The 21,445-nt window shown below is 42.7% G+C and overlaps 1 protein-coding gene across 5 annotated transcripts in view; it reads left to right on the top strand.

The window, feature by feature from the left end:
- LOC5574332 (peroxidase) overlaps positions 1–21,445 on the top strand; it is an 81,845-nt gene extending 60,400 nt beyond the window's left edge. For all 5 annotated transcript variants that reach the window (XM_021838939.1, XM_021838942.1, XM_021838940.1 and 2 more), the window contains exons 3-8: positions 17,545–17,691; positions 17,765–17,938; positions 17,995–19,488; positions 19,548–19,826; positions 19,896–19,992; positions 20,054–21,445. In XM_021838939.1, coding sequence (XP_021694631.1) covers positions 17,545–17,691; positions 17,765–17,938; positions 17,995–19,488; positions 19,548–19,826; positions 19,896–19,992; positions 20,054–20,098 — 2,236 coding nt within the window. In that variant the 3' untranslated portion in view covers positions 20,099–21,445. The remainder of the gene's footprint in view (positions 1–17,544; positions 17,692–17,764; positions 17,939–17,994; positions 19,489–19,547; positions 19,827–19,895; positions 19,993–20,053) is intronic.

The following is a 21,445-nucleotide window of genomic DNA, read 5'->3' as shown; positions in this document are numbered from 1 at the left end:
CGCGCGACAACCGAAAGCTTAACCATCTGCTGTCGATCGATTGATTTCTGTTAGAACTAGCTTCTTGTTGTATGCAATAAGCGCAATTTTCCGACATCTCCGTTGCAAAACTTACCGTGGTACAAACAAGCGTCAAAAAAAGCAGCATTAAGCAGCATATTCACTGCATTCAGATTTCTCATGTTTTGAAATAGTGATGATTTTTCTTATGAGAATTCAATTAAGAAATCCATACATTAACTTCAACTCGTATATTATTCAAAAAAATAATTGAAAAAATAGACAAAATTACTAAAGGAATTTCTCATACAATACATAGCGGGAATGTCGACCAATAAGACTTAACTTTCAAGGAATTTCGGCCCAGCCTAGTTTTCTTCAGATGAATAGCAGAAATTTTACCTGGTGTGAAAAATGTAACAAAATTGACAATAGTGTAATATCCCAGCAATTAATTCTCTCTTTGATTTTGATTATTTTTTTCAAGTATTTCCGCATGAATAAATTTATTGCTTAAACTATATGTTTCCAAGAAAACTTATTATTTCATAGATTATTCATTTTTTTATAAATCCAACAAATTTGCAACAAAAATTCTCAAAAAAAATTTCGATATTCTTTATAGAATTAAATCAAATTTCTAAAGGAATATTCAATGGTAGCTTCAGAACTTTTGCAAACCTCTTAAAAATTAATCAACCAACATTGGGAACTTGTTCATACTTTCAAAATAAATTCCTCATGGTGAACATCCATTCCTTCTATTTCTACTTTTGATTAGAAAATTGATTCCGGAATATGTTTGCACATTTACCTAAAAACTGTTACCTAATCATTAAAAAGTTCAGTTTTCTCTCGCAATTCCTCCAAAAACTAATTGATTCTGTCAAATCTAACGCAGAGATAATTTCTGACAACTCTATTATAAATTCTTCTGTGATTTTTTTTAAATAGTATTCACTCTTAACAATAATGGAAATTACTGTGGACGTAATTCATAGTATGACTGAATGACACATGATGTAAATGATAAAACGACACAAAAATGTGTCCTTGCAGATGTATTGAACAAAAAATGTAATTTTACACTTTAAAGGACACGAAAACGATGTCACTATGATCGGCATTTCCCGAATCAGACGTTATGGTATTTGAAATGTGACATAAATTCACGTCATACGGCTCGCTTCTTTTATGTGCATCCAAAAGACGTAAAATCACATGGTTTTTTCGGAGTGTGTTCTCAAACATTTATTTCCAAATTCTCCCGCGAACCCAAGTAACCAAATTGCACTTTATTTCGCCCTGCGTGCTAATATATTGCTATAATACAGCTGACATACCCTATATTGGCCGTATAATAGCCTTATAAGGCCAAAAAGGCGAATTAGAGGGCTAATGGTTGGGGATGGGAAGTTAAGTCCTTAAATTATATTTCCAAAATACTATTGCGTCAAAAATTCTTTCATGTCTCTTGCCTTCGAACCTTCAGAGAACATTTGTTGAAACCCCCCTGGAAAACTTTTGCTTCCGAAATTAGCATATCGGTAAAGGAATCTCTAGAGACTAATTCTATAGAATTAATTTTATCAATTATTGGAAAAATCCATTTGGTTTGAATTTTTGTCTGATACGAGGGCGGAATTCATAGAGGCTATCTGACAGAATTTTAGAAAACCAGAAATCAAGGTAGGATAGATTTCAAGAATAATTTCTAAATAAAATTCTCATGGACCTTCTTGAGAAATTTGTTGTATTTGTAAATTCATTAGAGATGTTTTAACAATCCTGTAATTTACCCGTATAGAAAAGATTATAAATTATCTTTTATTGTACCATTGCCCATATATTGACTGTAGCATATGGTGCCTGCTTCAACATTTTGTTGTTTCTCCTCCCTTCGCATGACGCTTTGAGGAGCGTTGTACAATAATCTTTCCATACTTCAGAAAGCAACATTTTAAAGAATATAAAAAATGTAGGAGTTTAGAAAAATTGCAGAAATTTCTCAACAAATTTTCAAAGTAATGCAAAAGTTTCCCCTAATATTTAAATGCATTTAAATCGCACATTACGAGCTTTACCACAATGCATCTTAGACCATAGTTTCCCAATATGTGGGTTGCGATGTGAGCTGATGTCTGTTGGGTCACGAAAAATATTCTAAGTTTGCATTTATTTTCTACGTTTTCGAAATTCTACCAAGCCTTCTTGAGATCAAGTATCATTGTATCATTTTTGGCTTCAATGATTGGTTATCTTGAATCGGTCATTTTAAATTTACTTGAGAGTATCTAAATTTGAAATATCCGTATGATAATTTTCAGAAACTATGACCATGAAAAATGGTCAACAATAGAACTGACATCTGGCAGAGTATTTTTTTCGAAATAAACTGCACATATCATATTTAAAATGCATTGTGTCAATATGTAGGATTATTTCAAAGAATTTAACGATTGGATTTCAGTGAATTTTTTTCACTGACTATCACTTTTTTGGTTAAATTTCAAACTCAGCTAAATTTACCTGAATATTTTAACAAAAATAAGCTTCAGTGTGTCAATTTGTTACTAAAGTTGTGGATGACGTTAATAATTCTTTGTTTTTCAGTTCAGAAAGCTATACATTTTTTCGTTTCAAACGTGGTGAAGGTTTCCTGTTTATATCGGAAAGATTTTTCTCTAAAGTTCATTAATCCTCAATGCATGAAATGGTCACTCTGATGTTGAACGATGATATTTTGACGTTTATTTAATTGTATGGAAATACAAATCTGTGAGGTACACTGTCAACAAGTTTAAGAAATTCTACGGTTTAAATCTTGAATTTTACGACAGAAATTGAGTAAATTTATCCAAATTATATTTAAGCTGCAATTGTTCAAAAAAAAAAAAAAACAACAGAGATCTTTTGAATCTATAAAAAATATTGAAATATTCCTGGAGTAGTTTTAGAACCAAATAATGGAGAATGGATGAATACTTAAAAAGTTTTTTATTGAAGAATCCTGAGATTAGCATTAGCCAAAAAATTGGAGTTATTGCTTATTTCTTGAATGTCCATGAATACTTGATCGCACTTTTAGAGAAATTTTTTAAAAAGTTCAAGAATTGCGAAATTTTTGTAAATCTGGTGGAATTTTTTTTTAAATCCCAAAAGAATCGTTAGTGCTGTTCAAAGGAAAAAATATCTGGAAAATTCTTAAATGAATCTCTGGTTTTTGTTTTGATAAGATCCTTACAATAATATTCTACAATCCTAATATTCTAACAATAATATAATTCTCTAAGAAATCCATGAACGGATTACTCGAGAAGTGTTTGAGTATTTTCTCGGAAAAGTTTTTGAAAGAACAGTTGAACGTATTCCTCTAGGAACTTTATAGAAATGTTAGAATTCTTCAAACATGTCTCATTTAGGATTTTTTGGAAAAATAAAATCAATAGAGTTTTGTAGGAATGCGAGATGTTGCTTCCAGATTTTTGATATATCTAAAAAATAATTACCTGTTAAAAACTACAGATAGGTCTGCGGATAACTTCTCTTAGAAATCATCAATAACATATTACCAATTGAATTCTTTTTAATTGCTCATTAAATGCTTGTGGAATATTCACCCTCATTCTTGTTTACGGCGGATCCAACTTTCGATCGAATCCTATTCGTTCGAATCCATTGCCCATTTGATTTTGCTGGCGTAAACGAGAATGCGAAAGGGTTTTCGATCGAAAGCGCATTCGTACGTAAACAAGAATAGGGGTGATTACAGTAACACCTGGAAGAGTCATTTTTTTTTGCAGAAAGTTGTTGTTACGTTTTTGTTGGTGTTTTTTTTTTGTTGCGATTTTTCCAACAATCCTATAGAGAAACTTTAAAAATAATTTGAAAAGTAAAGTTTGAAATACTGTTGGCGTACTCTCTGAATAATTCGTAGAATAAATCCTTGCTTGGTAATGTTGAAGACAATTTTGGTGAGGCTCCTAGAATTTTTGTACTATTTTTTGGAGAAATGCTTAGTAATTTCTGAAAATCCTAAACAAATTATCAATGAACACAGGAGGATACTTTGAACTAACAATTGGAATTTATATGTAATAAGTACCCAGAGGTCCTTCCAGGAGAAATGATTAAGGCGAAGTAGGCCGTCATTGACATTTGTACGCGTCGTTGATGATTGTTGCTAATTCATCTCACGATTCCTAATCAAAGAAAATCCGTTGGTTTTGCACTGATACAGCTGAAAAAGTATTAGCATACATTATGAATGTTAGCGCGTACAGTGATACTTTATCAAGTCAATATAAACTATCAAGACTGAGTTTTTTCACTTTGAAAAGTAAGCTGAAAAGTCATCATTTTTGCCAAAACGAATGACGGGCTACTTAGCCTTAAAATAATGTCCAATACATTTTCTGGCGGAATTCTTCAAGAGATTTTTTAAGCAATTCGATAGAGATTCTCCGAGAAATTTTCTGGTGAGATCAGAAAGTCTGGGAATGATTTTCCATGTGAATCCTAGTGTAAATCTATTAGGAAGCTGGTGCTATCGGGCAGGCAACCAATACATATTCATTCTCATTTTGGGGGCTTCAACGCTTCGATGAAATAAATTCAATCAGTTTAGTTACAGCAAGCAAACGAGCTAGTTCGCTTTTGTGCTGCGATCCGAAATACCCCCAGTTATCGTTGGGTCTGTGATTCTGGGAAGTCGTCGGGAAGTAAGTCTCGAGGTTCTGTGGTCATCGTCGAAGGTTGGCCAAGTTCTGCGTCGGACGTAGTTTACACTAGGACAAACTCAATTGAAATTGGTAAAGGAGTTCTTGGAGAAGGAATTGAAAATTAAGAAATAAATTCATAATGAAACTCCTGTGTTAATTCTCAGAGTTTGTTTGTTGTTTGTTTTGTTTATTTGAGATATTCTACACCAAAATGGTGCATTCATGTCTAATTCTCAGAGGAATCTCTTCAAAGCATATGGTTGAATACCTGAAAAGTTCGTAGAAGAATCACAAAGGACATTTCTTCTGAGTTTATTTGCTTAAATTCTTGAAAGATTTTTTACTGGATTACAAAAAGAATGAATCTTTTTCGTAGCAAAAATTGAAATTTGCAAATATCTCTGATCTGCCGCAAAATGAGACAAAATAACAAATAAATAAAATGAATACAAATCTGTCAAAACTACGAAATTAGAAAAAATCGTGATTATTGCGACCGACATTACTTCTATAAAAGCAGTATTTTCTAGGCCCCCCCTGGGCCCCCTCCAGAAAAAAATTCTAGCTACGCCAATGGTAGACACATCAATGGAACATACATTTGAGCCAACCCCATTACCACATAATATCCACCTTAGCAATGGATGATTATTCCAAAAATGTATTTGGAATTGTCCCCCCATTCGTGTTATTAAAATAATAGTCCAGCTAACTATCACGTACAAAGCGATGATTAAACTTAAGGACATATAGGAAAGAATCCTTGACATGGCAGGGAAGATGGCTTCCTGACGCATACAGACACATTCAGCAAGCGGTTTTCTCTTTTTCTCATGTTATGCAACTTACCAGTGATTAATTACAGCCAAATTGCTAAAACACTGTAATAACTATATTACCTTTCCATTTTACTCATTTTCTCAACTAATTATGTTCGAAATTTGACGTTTCGTGGTCATTTTCAACACACACGACGACTTTTTCGGTGCTTGTTTACACTAATCCACTTGCAAACGAAGGACATTTTTCACTAAATTTCCTAGTTTCTGCGCAAGGTAGTCCGTTCAGCAGGATTTACTTTCACTTATTGTATATTTAAGAACACGTACTAGATCATTTCTGGTAGATATAACTTAAAACTTAGCAAAACCGTGGTCAAAACAATGTTACATTTATAACTAAATGTCCCATATAATTAAATCCAATATTATACTATTGAATGTTTAGGAGTTAGGACCTGTTAAATTTGTTAATAAAAACCTTGTGTTCCGAAGAACCGCAAACGCCAACCCCACTCCGACAGAACACAATTTCCCAAAAAACGCAAAAATGCCAGCCTTCGGGCGTCGTCTTCCGCCCGAGAGAACACGAGCCGGAGCCCTAGGGGGTTCATAGGAGACCAAGCGACCCGAGCTAGCTCTCTTCTGTTTGAGTCGTGAACGAAGTCAGTCGTGTGTGCGGAAAAGATTAGCCAGAAAAAAAAGTGGTTTGAGCGCGTGTGAAGTCCGGAGGAGACGAAAGTGTCCGCTCTTTGGGAGCGTAGTTGACCGGGCATAAGGTGGAAGAACTAGTGAAGGGTAAGGTGGAAGAACTAGTGACCTCACCGGCAAGATTATCGGTTGAGTTGGCCCCCGGGGGAAGTGTTAGACACCAAGTAGTGCCATAGTGCTCATTGAAGGGGAGAAGACCTCGTGGCAGTGTGTGACATTGTGTTGCCCTGAGTTTGGCCAGAAGTTCCACGGACAGAAGTTTGGCCATATCCGCGGTGGTCCGGTCCGTATCTTGTGATCTTGTGAAATCCCGCGCGAAACCATTTCGGCATCCCTCCCCACCGGGAGACACCCCTTACGGGTTGAGGTGGATGCTGGGAAAGTGAGTGTGAGTGACGGTGGAGATCGGCGGCGGTTAGGAGAGACCCCTCTCTCCAACGGAAGAATCCTCTCGGCTAGGGAAGCTAGGCGCCCCTGAGTTGAGTCCAAGGTAAGTCGCATGCTCTAAATAGTAAGCAAACGCTAACTTACATATTGTCGCTCCAACAAAAAAATAGGCTTCGATTTATCGAGAATTATTTTTTCGTTGGAGAAGGGGAATATTTTTAGGTGGTTGAATACCGAACCTTTAAAGAAAAAAAATAATTCTCTTAAAATAACCAAAAAAATTCTGAACCCGTCTAATTTCTTTCTGGCGGGGTACTCATACTCACGATCGATTTGTTGGCTAGAGACAGAGTAGATAGCACGTGCTGGAGGTAGGAGATTTTGGTTTATTTGCAACCGCACGCTGCTTGGTAGGGTAGAAGACACACCATTTGTGCCGTCGATCGGAAGACAATAGTTGTTTATCCATATTCCATATCCATCTATATTCGTATACGTTTTGGGCATGCTTGTTTTTTTCGTTTGATCTATCGTTGATCGTATTGACAGGCACGCAGTGAACGAGAGTGTTAGAGTTTTGTAGATTTAGACTTTGCACTTTGCGTCAACCATGAACATGGATAGGGAGTATCAGGTGGAGATGAGTGTGACTTATCTTACCCCTGATGAAGTTGTTTTTGAGCTCGAGATCAGGAATTTGATGAAGGAGAGAGAACGTAGTTTGAGCGTGAACCGTAGGAAGCTCAAAAATGCGTTGAGAGAAGAAGCGGATGGATTGATTCGGATCTTTTCGTACAAACGAGATCCAAAAATTGAACTCGTTGTATGTAGAGAGAGATTAGAGCGGGTGTATGACGAGTTAAATGATAGTTCACTCGATAGGCAGATGTCCAAGACGGCGCTCTTGCATTTGTATCATCGTTTGAAGCTTTTCAAACGAACGTTTGGTGTTGGCAGTTATGCTAACGATGCAACTTGGTTGTTTTCGAAGGTGATACAAACTTATGTATCATTCTTCAACGAGAATGCTTTATACTCTCCATATTCGGTCACTGTTCAGAACACGGTTCCTCTGGAGCAGCAGGGAGCAGCTAGTTTAGCAGCTCAAACGGCAGAACAGTCGCACGACTTAATCAATTTGGAACAACCGATTTTGACTTCGTTGGTAGCTGAAACGGTAATATCAGCACCAACTGATACACAGCCCGTCTCTAATCCGATTCTCACTGCAGCGGAAAATGACCCACAGTTAAATTTCCACAATTTATCTATTTCTGCCACCTCAGTGTCAGTGCCTAACGTAACACCCGTGATTACCGCGCCAATCGTCACCATAGCGTCAGGGAGTGATTTACACATGACGTGGGCAACACCACGATACCAGGTCGCGTCGCGGGTACAGTCTAGACAAGTTAGATTCGATACGGTTCGCGAATTGCCTAGTGATTTTCGGGAGCCATCTGTGAGTATTGCAACGGTACAAACGAGCGCAGTGAACACAGTAAGCTCGATACGTGCGTCGATTGTGAACAGTGTATCAGGTGTAAGAGCCCATGCAATGGGTAACCATCCGGAGTCACAACCAGTTTTCGATCAATACGCAACGCCACAACAGCTTCCACAGAACACCGGCTCTGCAGTACCCAATACACAGTTGATTACGTCATTATGGTCAATCCCATACGACTATGCTCGAACCCAACCCCAGGTTAATTTTTCAAATCCCAACACTGGATATGCGAATATCCAAACACATCAATACGCAGACTTCGATAACCCTTTGCATTCAGTCCCGGTTAATCATCGAGACTCGATGTACCAACCAACATTCCCACAATCTGGCAATCCAATTAGGGAACACAGCCCTGTACAGTTATCCGATACAATCCCACTGAGATATACTCCCACATCAGTTGATTTGGTAGGTTTGGATCCGCGTAGGAGTAACCCGACTGCGCCGAACCAAACGCCAAATCCTTACGCTTCTGCAAGGAACAATTTCCCCCAATCAAATGTTAGGGCTCACACCTCAGCACCAACTCCTTCCCTCAACCCTTTCCAAGATTTGGATTTTGTACCATTGGCAAACCGATCGAAAACCATTCCGGTTGTCAAATGGCCGATGCGTTACGCAGGAGAGGATCGCGGTGCCGGACTCAATACGTTCCTGTGGGAAGTTAATGACTGGACACAATCGGAATTGATTTCTGAACCGGAGCTACTGAGATCATTTGGCAATCTACTTACCGGAAAAGCCAAGATGTGGTTCATCAGTAATAAACACCGGTTCACTACCTACTCCGATCTGATTGATAGCCTAAAGGCCACGTTCCGTCATCCGGACCTGGATCATTTCATGTTGCTAGAAATCTACCAACGTAGGCAACAGAAAAACGAAAGCTTTCTGGAGTTTTTCCTTGATGTCGAGAGGAAGTTCAAAAGTTTGACCAAGCCAGTGTCTGAGGAGGAGATTGCTCAAACAGTGCGGCGAAACTTGCGTGCCGACTACAAACGTGCTCTCATTGGTCGAGAGTTTCCAGATTTGTACTCGCTACAAATGGCGGGGCAAGAAATCGACGCAACAAACACATATCTCTTCACCAAGCCACAGGGGAATGCCCAAACCAATGCGATTCAGGCGACAGGGAAACCAGCGCCATTCAACACGGCGTCGCGTGAACACGGTCAAGGATCGCAAAGGGGCGGAAACAAGGGCTCAAACCAACAACAGGCTTCAACTCAACAGTTCCGACCCAAGCAAGGAGCGAATCCAGGAAAACCCGGAGGAAAACCGTTTTTCAAAACCCAACCCAACCCCAAAACGGAGGACAAGACAAAACGGGATTCTAGACCCGAAAAAGGCGACTCAAGTGAAGGTGAGGCGCCGGAAAGTCAGAAAGGAAATAATGGATTGGAAGGCCAGCTGCGTACACATGTGCCGTTGAACGAGAAATTCGTGTGCTTCAACTGCCGAAGTCAACAGCATTTCACCGGTCAGTGCACTCAACCCTACAAAGTTCACTGCCAAGTGTGCGGATTTTTAGGTTTTCCCACACATCGGTGTCCGTTCTGTTCAAAAAACTCCCAGCGTCGGAAGGACAGGAGTCCTTCCAAGTAACTGTTTCTAGCTTGACCGATTCTCTTATTGCGTTCGGGTATTTGCCCTCACCCGAATGTGACGATAATACTGAAGATTTTCAATGCTCCTCAGTTTTATCAATAATAAATGATAATAGACCATACATAAAACCAAAAATTTTTGATGCAGTGGTTCGAACACTGTTGGATTGTGGAAGTCAGAGAACATTGATCTCTGCCACAACGTCCCCGCTTTGGAAAACTTCTACCACGAAGATATTTCCAAGCAATTTAACTCTCACTAGCGCCTCAGGAGATTCTCTGGACGTGGTGGGACGTGTGTTTCTTCCATTTTGGTTTGAAGGCCAAACCAAAATAATTGAGACCACAATCGTTGAAGACTTGCCCGTCGAATGTATTGCCGGCATGGACTTCTTCACGGCTTTTGATCTTCATATAACCAGAGGAGAAGAAATTCTCTTCTTGGTGAATGAAGAGGAATGCCCTAATAGTAACCCACCTCGTATCGTTGAGCTAAGCTCCGAACAGGTTGCGGCACTAGAAAAAGTTAAGAGAATCTTCAAGCCAGCTATGTCTGATCAGCTCGAGGTCACCTCGCTGATCGAACACTCCATAGAACTGAAGGAGGAATTTAAAGATTCTCCACCAATACGGGTATCCCCTTACCCATACTCCCCGACAATTAGTAAAGCCTTGAACGTGGAGATAGATCGGCTTCTGCAACTAGGAGTAATCGAAGAGTCATATTCCGATTGGGCTCTCAACGCAGTGCCCATCAAAAAACCCAATGGGACTGTACGATTATGTTTAGACGCGCGAAAGCTCAACGCCCGAACAAAGCGAGACAGTTACCCATTGGCTCACGTCGGCCGTATACTGGGACGTTTAGGCAAGACGAGGTACCTTAGCACTATCGATCTGAAAGACGCTTTTTTACAGATACCGCTAAGTGAAGACTCGAAGCCTCTTACCGCTTTCTGCATTCAAGGGCGGGGAATGTTTCAGTACACTCGCCTCCCGTTCGGCTTGACCAATAGTCCGGCAACCTTATCTCGGTTGATGGATAAAATCCTCGGAGCTGGAGAGCTAGAACCCTGGGTGTTCGTCTATTTAGATGACATCATAGTGGCTAGCGACAGTTTCGAGGAACATATCCGACTTCTCGAGGAAGTTGCACACCGACTAAGGAAAGCAAACCTATCGATAAATATCGATAAGTCGAAATTTTGTAGGTCTGAAGTACCATTTCTGGGATATTTGCTGTCATCTGACGGACTCCGACCCGATCCTTCCAAAGTCCAAGGAATTTTGGATTTCGAACCCCCCAAGACCATTCGCCAGGTGCGAAGGTTTCTTGGGATGGTAAATTATTACCGGCGTTTCATTCCCGACTTTAGTGCCATCACCACGCCGATCTCGGACATCCTTGCTGGCAAACCAAAGATCGTGCGATGGTCTAAAGAAGCGGACGAAGCATTCCGGCTAATCAAAGAGCGTCTCATTACCGCTCCCATACTCTCGAACCCGGATTTTGAAGAAGAGTTTATTATTCAGACGGACGCGAGTGATCGCGCCGTGGCAGGAGTGCTAACTCAAATCCAGGACGGGTCAGAGAAGGTTATAAGCTTCGTATCCCAGAAATTGAACTCAGCTCAACAAAATTATTCGGCCACTGAGAAGGAAGCGTTGGCTGTTTTAATGGCGGTGGAAAAGTTTCGTGGTTATGTTGAAGGTAGCCACTTCACGCTGGTGACCGATGCTTCCGCCCTTCAATATATCCGGAACAATAAATGGCGCCCATCGTCCAGGCTCAGTCGCTGGAGTTTAGACTTGCAGCATCTGGACATGAGCATTGTACACCGAAAAGGCACTGAGAACATAGTGCCCGACGCTCTTTCGCGAAGCATTTGCGCGATAAAGGCTTCCCGGGTACGGACATCATCTTTCGAGGAATTGGTGCGAAAGGTAGAGGAAGAACCAGCGGATTTTCCAGACTTCCGATTAGAAGACGGACAGTTATGGAAATACATCCCGGTAGATGAAGAACCTTTCGACGTAAAGTTCGAATGGAAGATGGTGCCACCACCGGAAAATCGTCCACGGATAATACAAGAAGAGCATGAACAGTCGTTTCATCTCGGAGTCGAGAAAACGTTATCCAGGTTGCAGCTGCGGTACTACTGGCCTCACATGGCCACTGAGACCCGGAAGTGGATTCAGAAATGCACCGTTTGTAAAGAAAGTAAGCCAGCCACCATCCCAACAATACCGATGATGGGTAAACAAAAGTTAGCCGATCATCCTTGGCAAATCGTCGCCATGGATTACATAGGACCTTTGCCGAAAAGTAAGGCGGGATATATGCATATCCTGGTGGTGCAAGACCTTTTTAGCAAATGGTGTCAGCTCCACCCCGTTCGCAGGATCGAAGCGGGGAACCTCTGCAAGACAATTCGTGAAGGTTGGTTCTTGAAGAACTCTATACCAGAGATCGTCCTGACGGATAATGCATCGACCTTCCTTTCGAAGGAATTCGAGGCATTGTTGAAACAGTATAATGTCAAGCACTGGACAACCTCTCGACATCACAGTCAAGGAAACCCAGTAGAACGCCTAAATAGGTCGGTAAATGCTGCAATACGGACCTACTGCCAAAAGGATCAGCGGGGCTGGGATGCCAAGATTGCCGATATCGAGCATGTGTTCAACAATACGGTACACTCCGCAACAGGCTTCACACCTTTCTTCGTGACCCGTAATCACGAGATCGCGATAAGTGGAGATGATCATCTGCGAATGCGACGAAAGGAAGAGTACGAACCGGAAGAACGAACTAACCAGCAAAAGAAGATTGCCGGCGAAATATACGACCTGGTATCAAAAAACTTGTTGAAAGCTTACACGTCAAGCGCTCAACGCTACAATCTGCGAAAGCGGGCGCGCCCCGAGGATTTCAAAGTGGGTCAAAGTGTATATCGCCGTAACTTCAAACAATCGAACGCTGGAGAATACTATAACGCTAAGTTGGCACCTATGTATTTACCCTGTCGCGTGGTAGCGAAACGCGGTTCTAGCTCCTACGAACTCGAAGACTTCGAGGGGAAAAACTTGGGTGTTTGGCCCGCCGAACACATTAAGCCCTAGTTTCCTGTTGATGCTTTGTGTGGTCGTTTTCTCTCCTTTTTCCTTTCCTGTCTGCCGCATGTTATTGACTTGATTTGCTGTGGCGGAAAATTCACGAAATCTCACTCTCACGAGCCACGCGGGACAGTGTTTGCCTCTCTCGGGGAGAGGATTGCATGCTGTGAGTGGTCAAGATCTCCTAATGTGAATGTCCAATGTTCTCTCTCAGTGGGAGTAGGGTGGTAAGGATTAGCTTAGGAGATTTTCTCATTCTGAAAACCTCAGAACATCTTTTAGGCCGGCCGAATATTTCATAAGTTTTATCAAGGAAATGCGGTTTCCTTCTCAACTTAAAACAGATCGCTGCAAAAACTAATGTGTGTCTTCAAAAAACTGAAGATGGCCAAAATTAGGGAATTCTCTAGCGTTCAAACAAAGTGCGAGTATGATGTACCTTCGCGAGTAAGCAATAAGACGGGACAGAATGGTAAGGAAAAGGGGAGGCGATTCGTCATTTAAATATATTCCTTGTCGACAGTTTAAAAGAGACTGCGACCTACCAGCGACGGTTAGATGGGACGAAGATAATTAGTCAATCAGCACGACTCTGGTCAGATAAGAGTTGCACGGGTGTTCGAGGAGTCGATAGTAAATGTTTGGATTCACCGTGATGGCGTGCCAGATCACGGGGGTCCCCCAATTGCGCGTACCCAAATCGAACACCTTATAAATCGATATTTTGCTTTTGTTCAACATTTGTTTCTTAATTATCCTTTTGTTTATTTTCTTATATAATCCTTAATATTCCAGTTCTACGTTAGTTTAGATAATATTTGTGGTATTCTTGTATATATACTATTCAAACAAAAAAAAAAATCATTTCATTATTTTTTTTTTATTCTACCTCGGGGGAAATGTTACATTTATAACTAAATGTCCCATATAATTAAATCCAATATTATACTATTGAATGTTTAGGAGTTAGGACCTGTTAAATTTGTTAATAAAAACCTTGTGTTCCGAAGAACCGCAAACGCCAACCCCACTCCGACAGAACACAATTTCCCAAAAAACGCAAAAATGCCAGCCTTCGGGCGTCGTCTTCCGCCCGAGAGAACACGAGCCGGAGCCCTAGGGGGTTCATAGGAGACCAAGCGACCCGAGCTAGCTCTCTTCTGTTTGAGTCGTGAACGAAGTCAGTCGTGTGTGCGGAAAAGATTAGCCAGAAAAAAAGTGGTTTGAGCGCGTGTGAAGTCCGGAGGAGACGAAAGTGTCCGCTCTTTGGGAGCGTAGTTGACCGGGCATAAGGTGGAAGAACTAGTGAAGGGTAAGGTGGAAGAACTAGTGACCTCACCGGCAAGATTATCGGTTGAGTTGGCCCCCGGGGGAAGTGTTAGACACCAAGTAGTGCCATAGTGCTCATTGAAGGGGAGAAGACCTCGTGGCAGTGTGTGACATTGTGTTGCCCTGAGTTTGGCCAGAAGTTCCACGGACAGAAGTTTGGCCATATCCGCGGTGGTCCGGTCCGTATCTTGTGATCTTGTGAAATCCCGCGCGAAACCATTTCGGCATCCCTCCCCACCGGGAGACACCCCTTACGGGTTGAGGTGGATGCTGGGAAAGTGAGTGTGAGTGACGGTGGAGATCGGCGGCGGTTAGGAGAGACCCCTCTCTCCAACGGAAGAATCCTCTCGGCTAGGGAAGCTAGGCGCCCCTGAGTTGAGTCCAAGGTAAGTCGCATGCTCTAAATAGTAAGCAAACGCTAACTTACAACAATCACGATGTTAAAATATTTCACTTTTTTTATTTTTCTAATTTTTGATCGCTTTCGTTGTTGCAGTGTTGTCAGTGTCGTTGGAAGGTATGTAAGACATCCAGCAGTTTGAAAGCGAATTGAAAATAAACGCCAATCACATATATAAAATGGACATCAATTGCTGGCAACGATGTACATATGATTTAAATTTCACTACTACCCGGAAACAAGAGAATAAAGTTATGCCTACCACTACATTTACATTACAATTTGTGGATTCAACGGAGTTTCACATTAATCTTTCAAGATTTGTGTTATTCCGTATTGGTCTGGCATAGCAAAAATTTCTTCGTATATGTGTGCTGTCCTTCAGTGCCTAAAAAGGTATAAAATGAATGTATTAATATATTAATTACTGAAAAATATTATAATCTTTCAAGTTTGGTTAAGAAAACAGCTGAAAACAAATAAAGTGAAAATTTTTGACAGTCGAATGAACACTGTCTATATATATGCAAAATATGTCAAAATTGAATAACCCCTCGCAGTTTTATAGTTAGCGTAAAAAGCTGGATAGAGACATAGTAGTCGGGTTTAGAATGGATACCACTTCTAGTACAGCATTTGGTCACTTGGTACTGCAAAAGGTACCCAAGTTTGACAGAGCGCAGTACACTTTTCACAATATTCTAGATTTAGCTCTATTACCTTATGTGTCATAAAATTTTGCGCAAATGCAAGGAACATGGACGTCTTTATTTCGTCTTTACAATCCCACTCAAGCCGTCAAAAATTATTTAGTCATAAAGCCCGTCAAATATTCATGAAAACTGAATGTTGTTGTTTACGTTAGAAAGCACTACTATAACTCTAATAGACAAACAAGAAATCATTGCTTTGTGTGAGTAAACAGTTACTGTGGAAATACGACACAATGAGTCAAAAGACTCACCAATATTCCTTTGATTTTCAGCCATCAATTTGGTAATGTTCCTTGCAGCTGCCCAGAAATCTATAGTGAGTGAGGTAGTAGAGCAAAATCTAGAACGCTGAGAATGTTCTGCGATATGTCAAACTTCGATACCGATGAACCGAACGTAGTACTAGAAGTTGTACGTGTTCTGAGTCCGACTTCTACGTCATTATTTCGTCAAACTCTAATGACAAAGAAACGAACATTAGAATTTCATAACACAAATACTTTTGATTTTGAAAATTATCCAACGAAAACGCAACCCGTTCGCAATCTACACTTATCCGGTGTAACAAACTGAGAAGAATGTTTCAATCTCGTGAGCTCTCGAGCATTGCACGCACATCCAACAATCAGCATCGTGGATCGAAGCTCATATAGGTACGATCTAAAGCGCTTATGTTGGCTACAGAAAAGAAGAAAAAAATCGCAAACTCACGCAACAAGCAACGTGATCTTTCGAGATGCCTTTTATTGGGCTTGCAATTGCGAAAGAAAAACAACCGATCATACATTGTAGGTATTATCGGCCACGAGAGTGCGATCCTCCGCGCCACTATTGAGAGTTATTCAATAATAAATTCCGATCGCGCAATATCTTGCTTCCCCCGCGCTTCGCGGGAATAGGTGACCGCGCGCTGCTCCTGAAACCTAACCTCTTTAACGAATCGATGTGTTCCATAGATCATCTAATGGAGGAGTTTTTCGCGATTGCGAACGCGCTGTTTATGTTGTTTCGGAAAACATTTGCCAAAGATCCAAGTAGGCTCCGCACGAAAGCGAAAGTGGCGTCTGCGTGGCACGCACATGGCCTGCTTCGTCCGTTGGGGACTTCCCTCGGCGTTGGATTTGTGGAGTTACGTAGATGTCTAGGGGCCGGTGCCCGGTTGACTTCCCGCTTGGATGCGGAATGATGCCATCCGAACCCGATTGTACCGGTATTACTGTTGAAGTGCGTGCCTCAATCGGAGGAGGAGGAGGAAAGCCGTCGCGCCGGTTGAAAAAGTTGTCCAGCCAGCCCCGGGAGCAGCAATTGCATCTCGCGTGCATAACTCAGTGTGGAGTTTTCGCCGTTGACGCCCGATCACGGGGCAAACGGTTACCGTGGCGATGACCGCGGGAGATGGTTATACAGCTGTGAAGCGACCGATGGAAAAGTAAAAGTCCGTTAAATGTCATCTCCTTCCGCGAGTTTCATAATGGTGCAATGTTCTGTTTAACGATGTCGATTTTCAACGGAAAATAACTAAGCAAGCGTTAGGTCATAGCAACCAGGCGCGAGCACGTGTTAGCGCAACGCAAGCGATTAGAACTCATTGACGGGACAAGCCTACTTCTGGTTGCTGATTGGACGCAAGACATTCGATTGGTTCGAATGAGTCACTGAGTCGAGTGCGCGCACGCTAAGATTGCTCAAAGCAATCAGTGGAGATTCAAAAGAATTTCTGCAGCAACAAGCCACTGGTACCTGCGCTGGAATGGAATGGAACATGAGCGACATGATTTATGACACATTACAACACTCACGTATGTCTTGCTACAGATGCATAGATTAGTGTTCCACCGGATCGGTGAGGTGAATGTCGTCGTCTCTCAAGCAATCCGCAAAAGGACCTCTACAATGTCAGTTTGAGGGCACCATTGAGTAAGCGGCAGCGTTCTTGGCCTACCGCAACAAGCATCCATCGTTCAAGTACATAATAGGCATGCTTCGTCATCATCTGCCGTCAAATCGCAGCAACCAACGAACGACCGACCGTGTGATCACCGACTCAATCCAAGCAGTCTGTGGCGAATGTCATTACGCTAATTTGCGCCAAGATTTACGCAAGCCGAGCACCATCTGCGCGTCGCTAACCTTCCTAATGAAGAATTACAGCACCACGCGCTCTCAGCTCTCGGTTCCCCGTCTAGGTCACTAAATTTCCGACGGCTCGTTAGTTCTGCACTTTTTATTAACGTCTCCTCCATTGATCTTCGTTTACGCCTCCGCAGGTTAACAGCGCTCATATCCACGTTGGTCGTGGTCCATTCACAATTTCTGGCCTTCGAGCAGCATGGACAGGAGTGCGCACTCTACGTCAGCGGCCCCGGCAAATCGTCCGCCTTCGACTACAACCTGAATCTGTTCCGAGGCACGCCGTGAGTATCAGTTGTTGCTGCAGTGTTGCCAATTTGGTTGAGTTGATTTATAACTGACGTTTCATTTTTGCAGATCGCCGTTGCACGCGGAGCAAACGTCTTGCATCACATACGATGCCATCAATCAAGCCTACTTGGATGCTCGCAAGCGCATCCGCGTTTCGCAACCCAAGGGAGACTGGAAAACCGAAGATATCGCCACCGTCGGCGAGCTGCTGCTGGACATCTCCATCCAACTCGCCAGAACGTAAGTTCCGTCATCAATGCTTCTTCAAGATTACTAATCCTTTTCCTCATTATTAGATATGGCCTCTCCTACGAGGAGATTGAGAAGGGTCTCCCGTCGATCGACACCTCCAAGACTCTGATCCGCGAGGTTTGCCCGGCTTTCCTGGCTGGAGTCGAGTGCCGTCCCGGCAAGTACCGTCGCGTCGATGGTCTGTGTAACAACCTGAAACACCCCACGTGGGGAGCTGCCATGACTCCTTTCCAGCGTCTGATCGGCCCACTGTACGCCGACGGAATCAACGCTCCCAGGATCTCCGTAACTGGACATGAACTGCCGTTGTCCCGTGTCGTATCGCGCACCATCCATCCTGATGAGGGCTACCATGATCACGCCGGAACCGTATTCGTCATCGCATGGGGACAGTTCATGGATCACGATTTCACCCTGACCGGAACCCCACTGGACCCCATCAACCGTAACGATCCAGAAGAATGCTGCAAGCGTCCACCTCACCTCAAGCATCCGTACTGTAACGAAATCCGCATCCCAGATGATGACTACTTCTACCGCCTGTTCAACGTCAAGTGTATCGACTTCGTTCGAGGCTTCCCGTCTCCTCGCGCCGGATGCCGCCTGGGATCGCGTCAACAGTTCAACACTCTCACCTCAGTCATCGACGGAAACACCATCTACGGAGTCAACGAGAAATTCACCCGCAAATTGCGTACCGGCTACAACGGCCTCCTCCGCATGAACCCCGTCTTCGCCGAGTACGGCCTCAAGGACCTCCTCCCACTGAAGTTGGACATTCCAGATGAGGGCTGCACTCGTCCCAACAAGAGCATGTTCTGCTTTGAAGCCGGCGAGATCCGAGTCAACGAACAGCTGGTCCTGACCTGCATGCACACCCTTCTGGCTCGTGAACACAATCGTATCGCTACGGAGCTGGGACGCATCAACCCGCACTGGGACGACGAAACTCTCTTCCAGGAATCTCGTCGCATCAACATCGGTATCATCCAGCACATCACCTACAACGAGTTCTTGCCCATTCTGCTCGGCAAAGAAGTGATGGAGAAGTTCGGTCTGCTACCACTGAAGGAAGGATACTGGGATGGATACGATGAGAACATCAACCCGGCCATCATCGACGCTTTCTCCGCCGCTGCCTTCCGATTTGGCCACTCGCTGCTGCCGACGGCCATCGAACGTTGGTCCAAGGCTCACAAGTTCATCGCCTCCAAGCGATTGTCCGATCTGATTCGTCGCCCGTACGATCTGTACCGTGCCGGAGTCTACGACGAGTACCTGATGGGTCTGATGAACCAGGTTGCCCAGGCTATGGACGACTCGATCACCCAGGAGGTCACCAACCATCTGTTCAAGAAGGAGGGCGCCCGTTTCGGTATGGATCTGGTATCGTTCAACATGCAGCGCGGTCGCGAATTCGGCGTCCCCGGATACATGGAGTTCAGAAAGTTCTGCGGACTGCCCACGGCCGATACCTTCCAAGAACTGTTCGGATCGATGCCAAATGAGACCGTTCGGCGGTACGAGAGCATCTTCGAGTGAGTTGAAACTAAGTATTACATCACAGACTTCGTATTTACTGTTCTCTATTCCTCAGACACCCATCGGACGTGGATCTGTGGTCGGGCGGTGTGTCCGAACGATCTCTGCCAGGATCGATGTTGGGACCGACCTTTGCCTGTATCATTGCGACCCAGTTCAGCTACGTCCGCCGTGGCGATCGGTTCTGGTACGAACTGCCGAACCAACCGTCGTCCTTCACGCCCGAACAGCTGCAGGAGATCCGCAAGGCCAAGCTGGCGCGGCTCATCTGCGACAACACCGATCTGATCGATACGGTGCAAATCTACCCGATGGTGTTGCCCGATCATGAAATGTAAGTTTACACATTGCTCGCCATCTTCGATGAGTTTTTGTTAATCACCATTTTCTTCCGATCCAACAGCAATCCAAGAGTGCCATGCAAGAGTGGAATCCTTCCATCGATCGACTTGACCAAGTGGGCCGATTACGGTCACGAATCTCACTCACCTCATCAATATGTAAGATCACATCATTCGAAATATCGCTTCTCAAATCAACGATACCTTCCCTTTTTTGCAGCAATTCCTAAACGAATTACCTGAGAACGTCGGCTTCAAGAAATAAGCTCCCGCTCATCACGCAGAGTATCCCATGTTTTCTAAAAATAAACTCAGACAACTGCTGAGCGTGTGATGAGAAGATTGAAGGCGTCTGAGCCGAAGCCATGCGAGAAAGAGACTCGAGCAACAACGCTTTCAGAGTGAGAAAGCGAGCGAGAAAGAACGAACGAAAGCGGAAAACAAACGGGATAAAACCATTTCACACAGAGATTATAAGTTAGATAATTCATATTATTTTTATTTTTCGTTCTAGTAAGCCAATCTTCGACTACTCACTGTTGTACCTTTTTTTTTCTAGAGTCTTTCTCAGTCAAAATCATTTTCTTCTGTTGATTCTCATTGTATTATACACATTTTTATATTGTCACCACGGCACCTGCGCAAACCACACAAAACCGCGATGATATCGACACTCTAGCAAGGTTATGTTTAACATCTCCAAAATCAATCAGCCATCCGTCATCCCCTCCCATTTTCTGTTATTGAGTTTTTGTTTGATATTGTTTTAGAAATTGTAACGGAAATTTCCACTCATCCTATCGAAAGTTATTTCCAACCCCTCTCTTCCTTCCCTCTTTTGTTATAAATGTTTTTTTAGTAGACGAAATTTTAAAACAACGAGCATTTAGTACCAGATAACAACTATTACACAAAAACGCTTCCCAGTTCATCGTTTTTTTTTTAAATTTCGATTAAGAAACGGCGACCCCATGCAGCGCGACAGCGTTTTCCTTTCCGTTGAAAACCAGTTTCCATGCTGGTTGCGCAAATCCAAGTATGCCGGGCTGCAACTTCCTCCATGTGTCCAATCGTCTTCAACGTCGTCGTCGTCGTCGTCGTCACCAATGGCGACGATTGTTGATGTTGTCATTATGAGAGTTCAAGCCTACTTTGATGCGACGATTATCGCGAATGACACTGAATTGTGCAAAGTGGATTTGCCGTTAAGCATAATGCAGTTTTCGTACCGGTTTTTAACAGGAACTTGTCGGATAAGATTTGCTGCCATGTGGGGAAAGTTCAAACGTTTTCGCGCGAAAGGGAAATATGTTTGTACTTATTGGGGTTATGTCGAGGGTTAATTGTGGAGCGACGGGCTGTTGCAAGCTTAAAGGGTTCTACTGGAAATATTTTTCTGGAAAAATACTTTTACGATTGATTGAGTTCTAGTAATTGATTATTCGATGAGTAATGTCAACGTTATCATTCATATGGAATGAAATCTATTTCAAGCTTGCAACTGTGTCCTGTTCGCAATTTGTTTTTTAGCAAAAGTGTAATAGCGTAGCCATTTTCTCTCTTGTTTTTGTGTAATATTTATGTAAATAATAAAACTTTTAAGTATCATTAA

Source organism: Aedes aegypti, chromosome 1 (assembly GCF_002204515.2).
Source record: "Aedes aegypti strain LVP_AGWG chromosome 1, AaegL5.0 Primary Assembly, whole genome shotgun sequence".
Taxonomy (NCBI): domain Eukaryota; kingdom Metazoa; phylum Arthropoda; class Insecta; order Diptera; family Culicidae; genus Aedes; species Aedes aegypti.
Note: the sequence above shows the minus strand (reverse complement) of the source record. Positions and strands in the feature narration are given on the sequence as shown.